The sequence below is a fragment of the Oryx dammah genome, unplaced genomic scaffold (genome assembly GCF_014754425.2).
Source record: "Oryx dammah isolate SB20612 unplaced genomic scaffold, SCBI_Odam_1.1 HiC_scaffold_28, whole genome shotgun sequence".
NCBI lineage: Eukaryota > Metazoa > Chordata > Mammalia > Artiodactyla > Bovidae > Oryx > Oryx dammah.
Window position 1 is genome coordinate 113678528 of NW_024070212.1, and position 20665 is coordinate 113699192.

Below are 20665 nucleotides of genomic sequence, written 5' to 3' on the forward strand. Positions count from 1 at the left end.
GTTCTCACCAGTCACCTATTTCATATACATGGTATGTTCTCATCAGTTATCTATTTCATGCATACGGTGCGTTCTTACCAGTCACCTATTTCATGCATATGGCGCGTTCTCACCAGTCACCTATTTCCTACATATGGTGAGTTTTCATAAGTCACTTATTTCATGCATATGGTGTGTTCTCATTAGTCATCTATTTCATACATACTGTGTGTTCTCATTAGTTACCTATTTCATACATACGGTGCGTTCTCATGAGTTGTCTATTTTATACACAGTTATCAGTAGTGTAGATATGTGGATCCCAATCTGCTTCTTGACTCATCAAGTTTAGACACAAGCTCCTGACTCTCTGTGAAGGTAGAGGAGGATTTCGCTCTCTCCCACTTTTCTTTCTTCATCCAAGAAGTTACAGTCAGAGGTGAAGGAAGCCAGGCTTTCCAAGTCTTGGGCGTGTGCTGACTTAAAAAATAGTCACAACCTCAAAGTTGAGAGTTATGTTTTTACTCAGTGGGAATTTTTAGGACTTCAAGCCCGAGACAGCATCTCCAGTAGCCCTGAGAGAAATGCTCTGAGGAGTGGGGTGGGGTAGAGTCAGGTTACATAGAAACCTTCCAACAAAGGGCAGGTACTATGAATGTTAAAAGCATTTTTGTGAATTAAAGAAAGCCAGATACCTCAAGTTAAGGAACTTAGCGCTGTTCTGTGTACCAGAAGATGCAAGAGTCCAGGCTCGCTGAGATCTGTCCTTCATCTGCCTCTCAGCTCTCTAGGGCCGGTGTCCTGCGTGTTTCACATCCCTAGTTCCTCGGTGCTCACTGTAGGGAGAGGCTGCAGCCTCACGGCTGCCAGACCAAGCAGGTATTGTTCTCCTTCCTGAGTGCCCCTAGGGCTCAGAAATTCACCTCTGGAGGGCTGGAATCACTGATGGCTGTGACACCCGTGTTTACTGATGTGGCAGGAATACTCCATTTCTCAAGTGTAAGACACTACTGAGATGCACCCAGCACCCAAGATGTCCCTCCACGCCGGCAGCCACTCTCGGGACCCCCTGGAGGCTGGGCTCCCCACGGTGAGGGAGTAACAGGAGAATGAAGGAGGGACAGGCAGGAAGCCCCAAGGACAGCCAGCAGGGCTGCAGAAGAGGGGGTTCTTTAGAAGAAAATGAGCTGACAGTTCAAAGGCCTGGAAAATGTCTCGAAGGCTGGTGATACACATGCAGGATACATGACAAGAGGCAGTGTGTGCAGACCAGTACATAATGTCCTGGGACAGAGGGCAGCTACTGTGTGGGGCCTAGCCCTGAGTTCCAGGGGCACCCCAGCCGGGCCTGTGACTCTGCAGGGTGGACTACCACGATTCCTAGCTAGGTCCCTTGGAAGTGGCTGTGGCCAGACTAACCAGCCACCCATCTGGTGCCACGTCCCCACCCGCCCACCACCTCAGCCCCTGGGTGTGCAGTGAGCCTGCTGATGGCATGCGCCTCCAGGCCAGCACTGCACCTGCACACTGGAGCCAATCAGTGTTTGCTGAGTGAATACGTGAGTGAGTGGATGTTTGACAGAAATCAGAGTTGCCATGGGATCCTGCAATCCTACTCCTGGGTATATATCTGGATAAAACTATAGTGTGAAAAGATACAGGCACCCCAATGTTCACAGCAGCATTATTTACAGTAGACAAGACATGGAAACAGCCTAAATGTCCACTGACAGATGAATGGACAAAGATGTGTCCCATATATATAATGGGATACTTCTCAGCCATAAGAAGAATGAAGTAATGCCATTTTCAGCTACATGGTTGGACCTAGATATTATCATGTTAGGTGAAGTAAGAAAGAAAGACAAACCCCATATGATACCACTCACGTGTGGAATCTAAAGTATGACACAGATGAACTAATCTGCAAAAGAAACAGACGCACAGACGTAAGGAACAGGCGTATGGTTGCAATAGGGGTGGCGGGGGTGGGGGTGGGGGAGGGTTGGATTGGGGGTTTGGGATTAGCAGATCAAACTATTATACACAGGATGGATAAACAACAAGGTCCTGCAGTATCCAGCACAGGGAAATACACTCAACATTCTGCAATAAACCATAATGGAAAAGAAAAGGAAAGAGTGGATATTCTCAACAGGAATGATGGCAGGTCTCCGACTGTACCTGCTGACTGGGCTGAGTGATGTTTATGTCTTCCTGCTTGTTGTAAATAGAAGTGAGATGGGCGTGAAAACACGCCTTCCATGTCGTGGGCGCCTGGTCAATGTTAATTTACCCTCCGACCTTCTCCCTCCCCCGTTAAAGCAGTTGCCAAGTCCTTCCGAGGTCATCCTTTCCCGGTGCTTCTGCCTTAGCTCAGCGTCTCCGGCCGAGTGGGACCCTGGCCACTAGTGGTGAGCGAGAGAACTGCAGGAGGGACACGGACATTCTTATTTTACAGAACCAGACAGCCCATCAAACCTGCCACGACTCTGATAGAGTTGCTAAGGGTGAGGCTCAACTAACTGGGGGTAGAAACCATCCATCAATTAAAAACACATACTAAATAAATAACAGTCCCACTGAGGTATGGCTAAGGCCAAATAAAGAAGGAGCCGCATGCGTGACTGAGGCGTGGAAATATTCTACTTCACACCCTATGGCATTTCTCAGGAGTTTCCAAATGGCACTAATGACCAGGGTCACCCTGGCAGGTCATTCTGTTTTGGGATTTATCATGAGGGTGGAGTGGAACCAAAGGAATTGGACAACCATTCCAGTAAATTATAATGAGAACATCTCAAAGGCCAGTTCATACACTTGCCCAAAGAGCCAGATTACATTCTGAACGTGGGACAAAAGAATTAGGTGTCAGCGTGCAGGCACGTGTCCTAGACTAATAGGATTACAACATTTTACTGTACATACGGCACTGATTTTCTTAATTTAAACAATCCAGGGAAAATCCTTCTTCCCTTTCATTCCAAGCAAGAGAATGTTCAGCTGACGTCTCAAGGGTTTAAAACAGAACAGAGGTTGAGACATGTTCTCATCTTGCTCTTTTACCACCTATATGCTTTGAAGCCACTCAAAGCAATTTTAAAAGAGAGACGGACAGACAGACTTGCTCGTGAACTGCATGTTTGCAGCCTCTTGAGTTTGAGCAAACTCCGGGAGACGGCGACGGACGGGGAAGTTAGACGTGCTACAGTCCACGGGGATGCAAAGAGTCAGACACGGCTGAGTGAGTACACAACAACAAAAGCCTTCCATGACTGGGTGCCAACGTCTGCCCAACAAGGGCACCCCAGTCAGCACACCTGCCTGGTAAACTGACCTTTGTAGATGCTATTTCCTTCCTCCATCGTGTGAAGGAAAACGCTCGGTGACATTTTCCACATCTCATCTTCTTCCTGCTAGAGCAGAATAACACACCCGTTAACGACAGGCAGTTTACCTGCTGCGATCAGACACTGAACAGCCCGCACATGCGTGGTCACGCCGACTGTGGAGAAGCACACGTTCGCTCCTGGTTTGTGGGCTGAAGGTCCGGCCCCTTGTCCGCCCACCTGGGCAGTTTCCCTGCTGAGTCTGAGCGGGGGGCGCTGTGTCCACTGACTAGTGCAGGGATGGTTTGAGACTTAGCTCCACTGGTGGGCTCACAGGGCCCTCCCGACTCAGGCACCTCCCTGGACCCCCCATGCCCTGAGCTGGGCCCTGTCCTCTGAGGTCTGGCTCCTTCCTTGCTCCGAGAGCTGTTGCCCATCTGAGTCCTGCCGCCTCCCTTTGCCATGTTCCCGTGACCCAGCTTCGGGGCTGCTCCCCACGTGCATTCTGCTCCACTACCTGTCAGCTTGGGCTTTGTAGGAGCCCGGGACTGCTCCTTTCTTTGCTGGCCTGTCCCCTCCCCGGGCCAGGAAGCCAGTCCTGAGCCCCAGCCTGAGCTGGAGACCCTGCCTCTCTCCTAGAGGCTGGTCTTGTTGGCCTCCCTGCCCTGGGCCTCTGCTGCACAGAGAGCTCAGCCACCCAGAGCAGCCAGATCAGAGCTGCAGGGACCCCGAGCTCTGCAGGCAGAGGCCCTGCCCTGATCCCCAGCAGAAATACCCTCCACTGTACACCGCCAGGGCTGCTCTCAACTGTGAACAGCCAGATCTTGCAAAGCCCCATCTGACATTTCTGGGCAATCATGTTTATACTGTATGAAGAATCAAGTGCCCGATGACCTGGTTCTTGTCCCCCCAGAAAGGACAAAGGAAGGATGCTTGTCTACATGATGTCCATGGGGAGTTTTCCAAAGCACCTGAAGCTCTCTGTGTGGCTTAGGGGAGGAGCGGCAAGAAAGGGACAAACATCTCTGGTGGGTCAGGGCAGAGGACATGCCCTCCTTTCTGGGACTCCGAGGCCACACGCCCTGGTGGTTGGGCAGTGCCCACCCTCATACCGGACCCCTCCCCACTCTCCTGTCCCGACTCCACGTGGCTGTTGGGAGGATACAGGGAAGGAGAGTTCCCAGGAGTGATGAGAGCACCCAGGAGGGAGTCAGGCTTCAGGGAGGACTCTCACTTCTTGGGATGGGGTCCCAGAAAACCTGCTTGAACCACAGCTCACAAAATGTGCCACCAGCCTTGCAGAGCCTGGGAGAGAACCTGGACCCAGAAATGCTGGGGGCTCCAAGCCTATGGAGTAACTGACATGCCTTCAGGACCCACAGGAGGTCACCACTCTCACTGGGGCAGGAGGCCCACCCCTGCCCACCCAGCACACCCGATCTTCTGAGAAGAATCAGCAGAGAAACAAGAAAATGACAGTGTTGGATGAAGGCGTGTCCTTGGAGGAAAGAAATGATTCACGGACAGAGGAGCACCTAAAAAACTGACCAAAGAGCCTCTTGATGAAAGTGAAAGAGGAGAGTGAAAAAGCTGGCTTAGAGCTCAACATTCACAAAACTAAGATCATGGCATTCAGTCCCATCACTTCATGGAAAACAGATGGGGAAACAGTGGAAACAGTGGCTGACTTTATTTTTCTGGGCTCCAAAATCGCTGCAGATGGTGACTGCAGCCGTGAAATTAAAAGACGCTTACTCCTTGGAAGGAAAGCTATGACCAACCTAGATAGCATATTCAAAAGCAGAGACATTACTTTGTCAACAAAGGTCCATCTAGTCAAGGCTATGGTTTTTCCAGTGGTCACGTATGGATGTGAATGTTGGGCTATAAAGAAAACTGAGCACCGAAGAATTGATGCTTTTGAACCGTGGTGTTGGAGAAAACTCTTGAGAGTCCCTTGGACTGCAAGGAGATCCAACCAGTCCATTCTAAAGGAGACCAGTCCTGGGTGTTCATTGGAAGGACTGATGTTGAAGCTGAAACTCTAATACTTTGGCCATTTGATGTGAAGAGCTGACTCATTGGAAAAGACCCTGATGCTGGGAAAGATTGAGGGCATGAGAAGGGGACGACAGAGTGTAAGATGGTTGGATGGCATCACTGACTCAATGGACATAGGTTTGGGTGGACTCTGGGAATTGGTAATGGACAGGGAAGCCTGGTGTGCTGCAGTTCGTGGGGTTGCAAAGACTCAGACACAACTGAGCAACTGAACCGAACTGAACTGAGTCATCTCAGAGATGTTACGTCCTCTCTCTCCAGGTGTCAATAAGCATTCGTGAATCCTTAGTATTTTTAGAATCAATGTGTTACTGACCTGAGTGTTGCCCTTTCGGTTTGGGAGACTCAGATTGGTCTGTATTTGGGGAGGATGGGACAGAGGAGAAGGGGAGGGAGACAAGGACAGGGAGGGGGCAGGGGGGTAGGGGGAAGAGGAGGAGGGGAAGGAGTGCTTCTCCAGGGATGGGAGCACAGAAGCACTTTTCACAGAGGGATCAGTCAGTCCATGGGGCTCTGAGCTGGGAGGCTGGGCTGCCTTTGGGTAGCTGGAAATCAGTAGGGCAGCGTGTATGGAACAGGGGCCAGCAGACAGACAGAGGCTGGGAGACAGAGCAAGGATGGACCTTGCAAGACCCCTGAGCCATGATCTTCAGAGAGCATGACCTTGGTCTGGGAGCAGGGCGGCCACTGGGGGTCCCAGTAGAAGTCCGACGTTTCTGCATCTGCTCGTCGGGCCACGACTCTGGCTGGAGGGGGTGAGGGTTGCGCCCCCTTCTCTCCGACCAGCATTCACTTTCCCATCTTCTTCTGTGGGAAATCCCCCTTAGGCCCCAGGCCAATGCCCCCTCCCTGTGAAGCCATCCTGGATTCTCCCAGGTGGACAAGACCCTCTGTGGCTCAGTGGGATCTGCTTGTCCTTCCCAGCGCCTGCTTCCCTGTGTAGATGACCAGTTATTTGTGCATCTGACTTTCCTGCTCTCTTGGGCTGTGGGGGCCCCGTACAGGGGGATCCCATCTTGCTGATGCTCATACCCTATAAAGAACCAGCACCAGGCCTGTTTCCTAAATAGGTGTTTCACACATGTAAATAAAAATGAGATTTATAGCTCTATTTGTACAGCTTTATTTCTATAATAAATATCAAATTCTCAAGGGAAGCAAAACACCGCAGGACTGGTTTTGGGAAAACATCTGATCTCGACTGCATAGAATGACCGTGGTGCGAGCAGTTCCCATGACGTTTCACACAGTGATGACGTAACTGGACAACACAGGAGACGCCTCTTAACCAGAGTGAAAGCACAATGGAACGTTTCTGTCTTCCTTTTTAGAGATGGCTCTTTCTTTGGTCAATAGTTTACCAGATGGATCTCTGCCTCTGGCTGATGTTTTAAACACTTCTCATTTTGACAATTATTGGGAGAGAGAAATGCCATGAGGAGGCTTTACCACTTCAACTGCAAAGCTATTGCTTTTCTTCCCTGCATCTTTCACTGTGAAGGGGTCACACAAGTCCACTTGCATCGTCAGGGTGCCCACCTTGACCAATGTCCCTCTCTGATTGAAACTTCTCGACCACGACTCCCAGCTCAAGCCAAGTGACTGGAGAGTGTTTTCATCAGAGAGACCTGCCTCTCAGGGAGCAGCCTGACCCTGAGGCTGCTTATCCTTCCTGGCACCTGCCTCTCCGTGTAGATGACCAGCTATTTGTGTGCCTGACTTTCCTGCTCTCTCAGGCTGTGGGGCCCCCATGCAGGGGGATCCCATCTTGCTGATGCTCGCACCCTATAAAGAATCAGCACCAGGCTGCTTCTGGCCAGCCACACTGACTCCCTCTGCATTGGGGCAGGGACACACAGCTGGACTGGCCAGCTGGCAGCAAGGTGGGAACATGGGTCCCAGCCATCACACAGCCTTCTGTAGGGAAGGGGTGACAGAGGAGCTGGTCCCTATGGACCTGGGTCCTGCAACTCCCAGCTCCAGCCCGTGCCTGCCAGGAGTCTCCATCACGTATCCCCCATGTGCCCGGTTCTGTCTTATCAGCGAACCTAAGTGGGCTGGTGTTGCCACCCACAGACCCAGTGAGTCACAAGAAGAAACGATCTGAGATATGCCCAGTCTTTCCACTCATTCAGAAATCTTGTAAACATCACGGAGGATCTGCTCTGTGCAAATGCCCGCGAGGGACGTCCGGAGAGTGGGGGCCTGGCTCACCTTGGCTTCTCCCGCAAGCTGATGGCAGAATCATGTTGTATGTTTTGCAAAAATGCTTATTTATTGTGCCAAGAACATGATGGCAACAATGCGATAAAATTTTTAAAAATCAAAGAAAATAATCAGCTTCCTCACCATCACTTTTATCCAATGAATCTTTCATTTTTCTTTTTCCTTTTCTGTACGTATAGGCGATGTCTGTTACAGCATAATCATAGTGATATAAAAGTCTTGCCAGCTGAGTAGGTGAAACAAACATTTACTTTTAATTTTTATTCCTTTACTTGGTGCCACTGAACTGTACTTTGTGTTTTGTTTGTTTTGATATTTTTGGCTTGTTTACCAACTTTGCGACCTTATCTTGCCCACCTGTAAACATTTCCTGAGCACCTACTGTGTGGGGAAATTTCTAGGTGCTGGGATGACAAGGACCCTTCAGGCTCCACCTCTGGGGCCTGCCTCTGAGTTCTCCGGTGCTGGGATTCTCAGATTAGTTGTTGTTCAGTCAATCAGCTGTGTCTGACTCTTTGCCACCCCATGATCTACAGCACACCAGGCTTCCTTGTCCTTCACTGTCTCCTGGAGTTTGCTCAAGTTCATGTGCATTGAGTTGGTGATGCCATTTAACCGTTCCTCTGTTGTCCCCTTCTTCTCTTGCTCTCAATCTTTTCCAGCATCAGGGTCTTTTCCAATGAGTTGGCTCTTTGCATCAGATGGCCGAAGTATTGCAGCTTCAGCATCAGTCCTTCCAATGAATATTCAGGGTTGATTTCCTTTTGGATTGACTTATCAACTTGCTGTCAAGGGACTTTCAAGAATCTATTCCAGCACCACAAATTAGAAAGCATCAATTCTTTGGTGCTCAGCCTTCTTTATGGTCCAACTCTCACATCCGTTGGGCTCCCCAGGTGGCTCAGATGGTAAAGAATCCACCTACAGGGAGGGAGACCTGGGTTAAATTCTGAGCAGGGAAGATCCCCTGGAGTAGTGAATGGCAACCCACTCCAGTATTCTTGCCTAGAGAATTCCATGGACACAGGAGCCTGGCAGGCTACAATCCATGGGGTCACAAGAGTTGGACATGACTGAGTGACTGACACACACACCCCCATCTGTACATGACTACTGGAAAAATCATAGCTTTGACTATACACAGCTTTGTTGGCAAAGTGATGTCTCTGCTTTTTAATACGTTGTCTAGGTTTGTCACAGCTTTTCTTCCAAGGACTAAGAGTCTTTTAATCTCAGATCAGTGGAAAGGGGTTAAATTCAAGTGGGGGCACATCTGTTAGGCTTTTCAGATGGGGGTATGCATCTAGGCATATATCTGTTAACATGTAAGCCATACGTCAGCCTGATCACTTGTGGCTTTCAGATTATCTGATGGGCCCCTCAGGATCTGTGTCCTGGGTTTGGGAGAGAGGTCACTCTGATGGGGAACAGGCTGATGACTTCTCACTGAACTCAGAGTGAAATTATGTTCCACTTTTAGATGCAAAAGGGAAAAATCAGCCCAGAAGTGGCCTGGGGGCACTACAGACAGACAATAGCTTTTCAAGCTAATTGAATTGCATAGAGACAGGCCCAAGGATCTTCCCAGAAGAATTAACACTAAGCCAAGTCTGTTTATGGCTGCAGGAAACATAGACAAGACTCTTCAGTATTTGTGTGATTGTGTGTTAGGATCAGGACAAAACCATTGAAGACAGTTCCAGGGACTTCCCTGTTGGTTGTGGTTAGGACTCCATGCTTCCAATGCAAGGGATGTGGGTTCCATCCCTTGTGGGGGAACTAAGATCCCACATGGTGTGTAGCGCGGCCAAGAAAAAAAAAAATATATATATATATATAAAGGAAAATAGTTCCAAATGGTTAAACGTATGGAACACTGGAAAATAACAAAGAGAAAACAAGAGCGGTAGGGATGAACTGCAGAGTGCTTTTTCCCTGTGTTTTCTCTTTCAAAGCCAACATGAGGTCCAGAGAGAGGCAAATGAAATTACGCTGATATTGAAAGCATATTTGCAAAGATTGCTATTGGTCTGCAGAAAATGCCCTTGAGGCACCAGCATTCTCCTCTATCAAGGTCCCCCTTTAAGGGGATCTCCTTATCTGCAAGCTTGAATACCTCTGTGTGTTCGAAGTCGCTCAGCTGTGTCCGACTCGTTGCAACTCCATGGACTGTAGCCAACCAGGCTCCTCTGTCCACTCGATCTGGGCAAGAAGACTGGAGTGGGTTGCCATTTCCTTTTCCAGGTCATCTTCTCCACCCAGGGATCAAACCTGGGTCTTCTGCATTGCAGGGAGATTTTTTTTTTTTTAATATTACCATCTGAGCCACCTGGGAAGCCAGTTTAAAACCAAAGATCCCAAATAAGGACCGGTTTGTTTTCTTACTGTTGAATTTTGAGAATTCTTTATGCATTATAGATACAAGTTCTTTGCCAGATAAATAATATGAAAATAATTTTCTCCTAGTCTATAGCCTATCTGTTCAGCCTCTTTACAGGGTCTTTACAGAACATAAAACTGCTATTAATATATTGATGAGATCAGATTTATCTCTTTTATGAGTCACGCTTTAAATCTTCAGCCCTAGATCCTGAAGATCTTTCCCCAAGGTTTTTATTTACAGGTTTTATTGTTTCATGTTAAAGTCCATGACACATCCTGAGTTAGTTTTTGTATCAGGTATGACGTTTAGGTAGATTCCCACTTTCTTGCCTATGGATGAAAGACTAATTTTTGGAAGCCCGTCAGTCCCTAAAGAAGAAAACGCCTGGATCCATCCGTTTCCTTCTGTCCATCGGCATCTTCATGTTGAGGATCCCCAGGTGGATCCAGGAAAGGAATAGAGAACTTCCATTAACTTGAAAGTGAATATGTTTGCATATGTTTGGTGAGCTGATCAAATGAATATAAGATTGCTAGTCCAAGTTATTTTAATTTAAGGTGCTCCTGTCTGCAGTTACAGAGATCCACCACAGTGCCCCCAACTCCTTTCTCAATCTACGAAGCCCAAAATAAATTGGAAATCCAAGCAGGGACACTGAAACCTACAAGTTCACGCTCCAAAACTTTCTCCAGTTGTCTCCACATTCAACCATCTCAAAGACACCACAGGAACATTCACTCATCCTCAGATTCTTGGTTGACGGAGTACCTACGGGAGCTCTACCCCGTTGCTCTGGGGTCAAGAGGAGAGGCCCTGTGGGAGGATCACGGTCCTGCAGCTAGAGGGGCCCCCAGGAAGTAGTTGCTGTCAGGTAGGGGGGGGGGGGGGTCTCTGAGCCGGATGGGTGGGCTGCTGTACTGCTGACTGTAAAAGCCCAGCTCTTTCCACCACCAGCAGTACCTGCCCTGTCCATCACATTTTCAGGGAAAAAAAAATCCACAAGGTCAACAAACCCACTTGTTTCTCATTCAACTTCATGAACAACGTTTGATTTTAAATGCATCGTGTCTTTCAACTTCGTGAACAACGTTTGATTTTAAATGCATCGTGTCCTGTGAGGCTGGATGCAAACTTCAGACTCAGACCATCGGCCCCAGCCCATACCTGGCCTTGGGTGGGACCAGGCCTTGTAGTAACTCTGCTCCCACCCTGGGTCTAACTGACTTTGCTGCCTCAGTCAATCCCTTCTCCACTCCCAGTCCATCCCATGACACGGCCACAAAGCATGGATCTTGGGCCACAACTTGCTGAACTCAGATCTACTCAAGTTACTACTACCCTGGATATGACCATCTATCCATCTTCTCTCTGCAGAAGGCTCTGCCTGGCCCTGAGGTCTCATTCATCGCCTGCCACAGGCTCTGTGGGCTCCAGACATCACACATCCTCCCCGGCTTGCCGTCACCTGTGCTCTGAAGTTGTCCTCTGGTTCTGTGGCTTGGACATTGCCTAGAAAACCACCCCCGGCCAGCCTCCAGATCTGCTCACTCTCCAGGCCCCTCCCAACAGCTATGCTTGGGATAGTTATGCTCCTTTGCACATGCATCCCCAGTCTGGCTCCCCCTCTCTCAGTCTGGCTTCCTCTCTCTCAGTCTGGCTCCCCCTCTCTCAGTCTGGCTCCCCCTCTCTGAGTCCGCCTCCTCCCCTCAGTCCGGCTCCCCCACTCTGAGTCCGCTCCCCTTCTCTCGGTCCATACCCTTCTCAGTCCGGATCCCTCTCTGCCTCACTTAGTTCCCTTTCTAACCAGAGCTGCTCCTCTCCCTCCCTCCCTTTCGTTGGAATAAACCACCCTCACAGCTTCCCTCTCAGTGTTTCCAGGGAACCCCACCCAAAGGACCAGTTACTACCCTACTGATCTGCCTGTACCCCCCAAATTCTAACTCATTCTAAAAAAAAACCAAAAAACAAAAAAGAGAGCTCACTTGATACAGTTAATATTTAAAATCCTCCCCCACTTGGCAAGATAATTTTGAAGCAGTGCCTAATAGGGAACAGGGACAACTGGAAGAATTTCAATTTTATTCTAAGCATCTCTTCTTCTAAATATGCATGGGTGAGTTTGACACTTGCAAATTAAAACTCGCTGTTAGTGAAGCTTGTTCCATAAAAATCTGAAATTATCAGCTACACAATCTGGTCTTTGTTGAGTGACAGCATTTTATTAACTAGCTATTAAAGAGTCACTTAATGATGAATGGCTTTCTACAAAAAAAGCAAAGTTTGAGTACATCAGCATTTATGATGTAGTTGCATATGATGGGGATAATCCTTCAGAATTACTTAGACATGGATTTATACGAGAAGTACAGGTCTACAAAGTGATAATGTGATTATTAAAATAGGAAATATCAATCTTTAAGAAGCCTTGGCACATTTAAATGATGTTGGTATGTTTCTTACAGATCAGATTATCTTTTCCATTGACTTAAAAAAATCCTATCCTGAAATCATTCCTAAAGCTATTCAAATCTTTATGTGGAAATCAGCATTTTGACCTGTAGAAAAAGATATCTATTATTGTTCATCCTGGTTAGAGGGTAAAAGGCAGGAGACAGAAGCAACTAGCTTTGTTGAACTCACATGGGAATGAACTCAATCCTAACCAGAGAGGCAGAGCTGTTCACTTATTCTTTTGAGTATTGTTCTAACACTTGGTCATTTATCAATCGCCAGCCCCACATATATAGTCAGAAAACTTGGCAAAGATCTCAGATAAAAACATCTGAATATTTCAGCTAATCTCTATAAAGGGAAAACAGACCCTTTCCAAAATATCACACTGGTAACTAGGTTTAAAGCTTTGTAAGTCCATGAGATAAGGCGATAGCTGGTCCCGTGGGTGGGGCTCCCTGGAAAGAAGACGGAAGTCGAGCAAGTGGTTTATTGGGAATGTCCCCCAAGAGGAAGGGAGGGAGAGCAGCAGCCCCAGGCAGAGGGGGAGCTGAACTGGGCTGCGATGGTGAGAAATCAGGAGTTGATCCCATAGGGCACCCAGGAGCTGGGAGAACCCTTCAGAGTTGTCCTGGGCAGTGAGGGACTGGATCTCTGTACCCTAACTTATCCTTTTTTTTTTTTTAAAGATGATTCTATTTCTTCATTTAATTAATTAATTTTTGGCAGCACCTCACAGCCTGTGGGATCTTGGTTCGCTAACTAGGGATCAGATCTGTGCCCCCTTACAGTGGAAACACAGATTCTTAAACCACAAGACGCCAGGGACCCCCCTAAGATGACTAGCCTTGAAGGCAGCTGGCCAGTGCGAGGTGGGTAACCTCACTTCGAGCACCTGCTGTAGACCCTGAACAGTTGCTGGGGAGGGACCCAGTGCGAGGAGTCAGCACCCCATCCTGTAGCTGGGGATGGAACCCCTTGGTCCTGAGGGGGCGTCACAGGGGCCGCATGCATGCAGCATCCACTTCAGTGGAGAGGGGGAAGACCAAGGAGAGGAGGGAGGGGGGCCTTTCTTCTTTCATCCACGCAGCTAATGACAGAGTACCAGGGTTAGAGAGGGACAGGGAGTGGGGGCAGCTTCGAGATTCCCATTCATTGTGTACAGGGGGCGAGGCCCCTCCTGCTGTGTCGGCCACGATAGAGCCCAGGAACTTTATTTATTTCTTGGCTTAGTTGGGTCTTCACTGCTGGGCTTTCTCTAGCTGTGGCGAGTAGGGGCTACTCTTTGCTGCCCAGTGCAGGCTTCTCATTGTGGTGGCTTCTCCTGTTGCAGAGGGCGGTCTCCAGATGGGAGGGCTCAGTAGTTGTGGAGCTTGGGTTAACTGCCCCACAGCATGCGGGATCAAAGCCGCGTCCCCTGTATTGGTAGGTGGATTCCTAACCACTGGGCCACCAGGGAAGCCCCACTCAGAGAAATTCTAAATGAGATGCTAGCTCTTATCACGATCGCGATACTTGCGTTTTCGTGGACTTCGGGGATTCCCGTTTGATACTCTCCATCATCCCCTCTCCCTTGCTTACAACTTTGGCCTCCTGGGTCCAGTCACTCCTGGATGACACACCCGGTCCTCTGTCTTTCTCACTGTGACGGCTCTGGAGTTCCTAGGCACCACCCACCACACCCGGCGAGCTGTCTCCCCCATAGAGAAATCCGAGAGTCGGACTTCCAGGGGGAACCCGTCTCTGGGAATATGAGGAGCCTGGCCTTGGCCACCTGGGCTAGAGGTGGCTCTCTGCCTCTGGACAGAGTCACGGAGGGACATAACCTTTCAGGATCCACTCTGATTTAGGTTGGGCTTTTGGTCAGCTGTGACATAGTATCTGGGCAAAAGGCTACAGCACACACATTCAGGTTTTTGGATGGTGCTACCTTCCAGCTGGAATTCTATTTCCCAAAGAAGGAGTCTATGTTGGAGAGAACCACCACCCTGGCAGGGGCCTCTCCACGTATGTGGGGGTAAAGACCCCTCCAATCGTGCCCAGGACATAGCACCTGCCTGCCCGCCAACCACCTAGCAACCCCACCACAGAGGGCAAGCCCGGCCCGCAGTGACTCTGAACTCTGCTTTCCTTTGGGTATTAAGAAACAAATACTGCTAAAAGCAGGTCTGAGACGTCGACGTGAAGTGATAAATTGGAAGGAATACGCTTTGGCGTAAGTAGACAGGATTGTTTTGACTTTGTAGTGGACATTTGGTTTGCCAAGAAAATTTCCTTATCTCTACCCTTGAGAAAAGATGAGTGGGATCACGTGTCTTTGAGGAATGAGCATTCAGAGTGATGGCATATGTGACTAATGTGAGGTGTCTGAGTTGTGGAGACCACTCCTCAGCCGAACAGGTATTTACAAGTCATAGAAACGATGACAACTGACTGTTGACCGACACTGAAAGAAAAACGAAAGACAGCTGGGGGATAGCATGGTTTCCAAGGAAATGAGTGACTGTAGTCTCAACAGACTTGAGATGATTCCAAGGAGTCAAAGCAAAAAAGGAATAAAGAGAACTCCCAATTTCTAAAACTCCAGATACCTTATTTTTTTCCTTTGTCTCTTTTGTCTCCTTTTCTTTTTTTACTTTTTTTTCTTTCTTTTCCTTTTTCTTCTTTTTGGCTTTCTCCTCTTCGTCTTGGCTTGCAATAATATCATCAATAACCTGCAGAAAAACAAAATCATCATAGCACTTTAAGAGAGTCGGATCGAGACGAGGATTATCTTTCCGGTCTGGAAGGAAGTGTTTGTATGGGTCAGTGTCCCTTCTTTGCTCGGCTCCAAACGCTGCAGACCCAGCCTCCTGGCCTCTCCACTCTGCCTGCTGTCTGCCTCTGGCTGGATTCATCAGCAGAGGCGGCGGTGGGGCCTCAGATGGCAGGTGGAGAGAGAGAGGCTGGACATTTTTGAATCCAGTTCCCTGCCAGTTCAGAGCTGCTCTGACTCCCAGGGGTCCCACCGACACCGGGGGCAGGGTGTGTGTGGGGGGTCTCGGCTTCATTAGCGTCTCAGCTGCAGCCTGCTTCAGGCCTGCCCACACCTCTTCCCCAAATGCCAGCTGAGAGCTCCTGTGCTCCTTACCTAGACTCCATACCTCTCCTCTCGGAGTTGGTTTCTTTCATCTCTGATTTAATTTGTATTTCCTACAAAAACCCACTTATTGTCCTAAAATTTAAAATACTGGTTAGGAACTTCCCCAGTGGTTAAGGCTCCAAGCTTCCAATGCAGGGGGCCCTAGTTGGAGAACTAAGATCCCACATGCAGAGCAGCAGGGCCAAAATAAATACATAAAATAACAGTAAGACAATCAAATAATTAAGAATACAATATTGATTAAAAATACCTAGTTCACATAGGATTAGCATCATTGGAGAATTAGTGGAAGTTTGTAAAAAAAAAGCCACATGTGCTAACTTGCTTCAGCGGTGTCCAACTCTGTGCGACCCCATGGACTGCAGCCTGCCAGGCTCCTCTGTCCATGGGATTCTCCAGGCGTACTGGAGTGGGTGGCCATGCCCTCCTCCAGGGGGTCTCCCCGACCCGGGGATCAAACCCACATCTCATGTCTCCTGCACTGGCAGGCGGGTTCTTTACCACTAGTGCCATCTGGGCAGGCAAAAACCTCCATATGATTCCATTCAATATGATAAATGTCCACTCAGCGCTCACTTGCTGTGAATTCTGGGAGGTAAAACAGTGCTCCGACGGGACACACACCCTGTCGGACCCTCGCGCTTTGCTCATCACTGATCACGTGACTGAGACAAGTGGCAGCACCTCTGAGAGACCCAGTTTCCTCCGCTTTAAAATGAAATCAGCACTTCCATCCAGACCACGTACAATCGCCAGGCATGGTTCCAAGAGCTTCACAGAGGTGAGCTCGTTTACTGCTGAGCACATTTACTGGGAGCTGGGGCACAGAGCGCACAGTCCCATGCGCACAGCTAGTAAGTGGCTTGAGCTGGGATTCAAACAGTGCAAATCGGGACGACCTGCATAATGTAGAAAGTAAAGAGGCAAGATGCCAAACCACAGTTATACATTTAGCCTTCAGTGTGAAATGCAACTAGTTAAAAAAACGAAAAAATAATACTTCACCGTTTCAGGATACATATATGTGTAGTTAAAAGTGTAAGAAATGGGGAAACGGTGGTGAAACAGTGGCAGACTTAATTTTTGGGGGCTCCAAAATCACTGCAGATGGTGACTGTAGCCATGAAATTAAAAGACGTGTACTCCTTGGAAGAAAAGCTGTAACAAATCTAGACAGCATATTAAAAAGCAGAGACATTACTTTGCCAACAAAGGTCCGTCTAGTCAAAGCAATGGTTTTGCCAGTAGTCATGTATGGATGTGAGAGTTGGACCATAAAGAAAGCTGAGCACTGAAGAACTGATGCTTTTGAACTGTGGTGTTGGAGAAGACTCTTGAGAGTCCCTTGGACTGCAAGGAGATCCAACCAGTCCTTCCTAAAAGAAATCAGTCCTGAATGTTCACTGGAAGGACTGATGCAGAAGCTGAAGCTCCAGTCTTTGGGCACCTGATGCAAAGAGCCGACTCACTGGAAAAGACCCTGATGCTGGGAAAGACTGAGGGCAGGAGGGGAAAGGGGACGACAGAGGATGACATGGTTGGATGGCATCACTGACTCAACAGACATGAGGAGTTGGTGATGGACAGGGAGGCCTGGCGTGCTGCAATTCATGGGGTTGCCAAGAGGCAGACACGACTGAGCAACTGAACTGAACCGGAAGGGTAAGAAATGTAAGAGAATGACGCACACCCAATTCACTCCAGTAGTTACTTTTGGAGAGCAAGTTAAAAAGGGCTAATATTGGACTTCCTTGGTGGTCCGGTGGTCCAGTGGTTAAGACTCTGCCTGCCAATGCAGGAAACACTGCTCCCTGATCTGGGAAGATCCCACATGCTGCAGGGCAAGTAAGTCCATGCGCCCAACTACTGAAGCCCATGCTCTCCAGAGCCTGTGCTCCACAAGAGAAGCTGCTGCAATGAGGACCCTGAGCACCACAAACTCAGGGTAGCTCCGGCTCGCCTGCTTAAACTAAAGAAAATCCCGAGCAGCAGTGAAGACTCAGTGCAGCCAAGTTAATCACTGGTGGCTCAGTGGTGAAGAATTCGCTTGTAATGCAGGAGATGGGGGTTCGATCCCTGGGTGGGGAAGATCCCTTGGAAAAGGAAATGGCAACCCATTTCCAGTATTCTTGCCTGGAGAATCCATGGACAGAGGTGCCTGGAGGACTAAAGGCCATCGCATCACCAAAGAGTCAGATACGATTTAGTGACTAAACAATGCTAAATAAATAAATAAAAATTTAAAAGGGCTAATATCATTTTACCCTTAGTGTGCCGTGCTAAAGCATTCTCCTGGGATTGAGTATACACGAATTATGCCTTAGTATGATTTACTGAAATGCTGAGGTTTGTTTTCTAATATTGAATTTTTAAATTCATAGCTATGTTGTTTTTAGGAGCTTAATTCACATCTTTAAAAGTGTTCATAACAGCTTTATCATGAACAAAGTAGGATATTTAGGCACCACCTGGAATGGGTGAACTTAACTCAGATGGCCATTACATCTACTACTGCGGGTAGGAATCCCTCAGAAGAAATGGAGTAGCCATCATCATCAACAAAAGAGTCTGAAATGCAGTACTTGGATGCAATCTCCAAAATGACAGAATGATCTCTGCTCATCTCCAAGGCAAACCATTCAATATCACAGTTATCCAAGCCTATTCCCCAACCAGTAATGCTGAAGAAGCTGACATTGAATGGTTTTATGAAGATCTACAAGACCTTTTAGAACTAACACCCAAAAAAGAGGTCCTTTTCATTATAGGGGACTGGAATGCAAAAGTAGGAAGTCAGGAAACACACGGAGTAACAGGCAAATTTGCCCTTGGAATGTGGAATGAAGCAGGGCAAAGACTAATAGAGTTTTGCCACGAAAATGCACTGGTCATAGCAAACACCCTCTTCCAACAACACAAGAGAAGACTCTATATATGGACATCACCAGATGGTCAACACCGAAATCAGATTGATTATATTCTTTGCAGCCAAAGATGAAGAAGCTCTATACAGTCAACAAAACAAGACCAGGAGCTGACTGTGGCTCAGATCATGAACTCCTTATTACCAAATTCAGACTCAAATTGAAGAAAGTAGGGAAAACCACCAGACTATTCAGGTATGACCTAAATCAAATCCCTTATGATCATACAGTGGAAGTGAGAAATAGATTTAAGGGCCTAGATCTGATAGATAGAGTGCCTGATGAACTCTGGAATGAGGTTCATGACATTGTACAGGAGACAGGGATCAAGACCATCCCCATGGAAAAGAAATGCAAAAAAGCAAAATGGCTGTCTGGGGAGGCCTTACAAATAGCTGTGAAAAGAAGAGAGGTGAAAAGCAAAGGAGAAAAGGAAAGATATAAGCATCTGAATGCAGAGTTCCAGAGAATAGCAAGAAGAGATAAGAAAGCCTTCTTCAGCAATCAATGCAAAGAAATAGAGGAAAACAACAGAATGGGAAAGACTAGAGATCTCTTCAAGAAAATTAGAGATACCAAGGGAACATTTCATGCAAAGATGGGCTTGATAAAGGACAGAAATGGTCTGGACTTAACAGAAGCAGAAGATATTAAGAAGAGGTGGCAAGAATACACGGAAGAACTGTACAAAAAAGATCTTCACAACCCAGATAGTCATGATGATGTGATCACTAATCTAGAGCCAGACATCTTGGAATGTGAAGTCAAATGGGCCTTGGAAAGCATCACTACGAACAAAACTAGTGGAGGTGATGGAATTCCAGTTGAGCTATTTCAAATCCTGAAAGAGGATGCTGTGAAAGTGCTGCACCCAATATGCCAGCAAATTTGGAAAACTCAGCAGTGGCCACAGGACTGGAAAAGGTCAGTTTTCATTCCAATCCCAAAGAAAGGCAATGCCAAAGAATGCTCAAACTACCACACAATTGCACTCATCTCACATGCTAGTAAAGTAACGCTCAACATTCTCCAAGCCAGGCTTCAGCAATACGTGAACTGTGAACTCCCTGATGTTCAAGCTGGTTTTAGAAAAGGCAGAGGAACTAGAGATCAAATTGCCAACATCTGCTGGATCCTGGAAAAAGCAAGAGAATTCCAGAAAAACATCTATTTCTGCTTTATTGACTATGCCAAAGCCTTTGACTGTGTGGATCACAATAAACTGTGGAAAATTCTGAAAGAGATGGGAATACCAGACCACCTGACCTGCCTCTTGAGAAACCTATATGCAGGTCAGGAAGCAACAGTTAGAACTGGACATGGAACAACAGACTGGTTCCAAATAGGAAAAGGAGTACTTCAAGGCTGTATATTGTCACTCTGCTTATTTAACTTCTATGCAGAGTACATCATGAGAAACGCTGGACTGGAAGAAACACAAGCTGGAATCAAGATTGCCGGGAGAAATATCAATAACCCCAGATACGCAGATGACACCACCCTTATGGCAGAAAGTGAAGAGGAACTAAAAAGCCTCTCGATGAAAGTGAAAGAGGAAAGCAAAAAAGTTGGCTTAAAGCTCAACATTCAGAAAACGAAGATCATGGCATCCAGTCCCATCACTTCATGGTAAATAGATGGGGAAACAGTGGAAACAGTGTCAGACTATTTTTTTGGGCTCCAAAATCACTGCAGATGGTGACTGCAGCCATGAAATTAAAAGATGCTTACTCCTTGGAGGAAAAGTTATAACCAACCTAGATAGTATATTCAAAAGCAGAGACATTACTTTGCCGACTAAGGTCCGTCTAGTCAAGGCTATGGTTTTTCCTGTGGTCATGTATGGATGTGAGAGTTGGACTGTGAAGAAGGCTGAGCACTGAAGAATTGATGCTTTTGAACTGTGGTGTTGGAGAAGACTCTTGAGAGTCCCTTGGACTGCAAAGAGACCCAACCAGTCCATTCTGAAGGAGATCAGCCCTGGGATTTCTTTGGAAGGACTGATGCTAAAGCTGAAACTCCAGTACTTTGGCCACCTCATGAGAAGAGTTGACTCACTGGAAAAGACTCTGATGCTGGGAAGGATTGGGGGCAGGAGGAGAAGGGGATGACCGAGGATGAGATGGCTGGATGGCATCACTGACTCGATGGAGGTGAGTCTGAGTGAACT

The 20665-nt window shown here is 47.7% G+C and overlaps 1 protein-coding gene across 3 annotated transcripts in view; it reads right to left on the minus strand.

The window, feature by feature from the left end:
* The window catches only part of IQCA1 (IQ motif containing with AAA domain 1), a 186156-nt gene that overhangs the window by 82226 nt on the left and 83265 nt on the right, over positions 1-20665 (minus strand). For all 3 annotated transcript variants that reach the window (XM_040231828.1, XM_040231830.1, XM_040231829.1), the window contains 2 exons: positions 15021-15143; positions 3317-3395 (listed from right to left, as the gene is read on the minus strand). In XM_040231828.1, coding sequence (XP_040087762.1) covers positions 3317-3395; positions 15021-15143 — 202 coding nt within the window. The remainder of the gene's footprint in view (positions 1-3316; positions 3396-15020; positions 15144-20665) is intronic.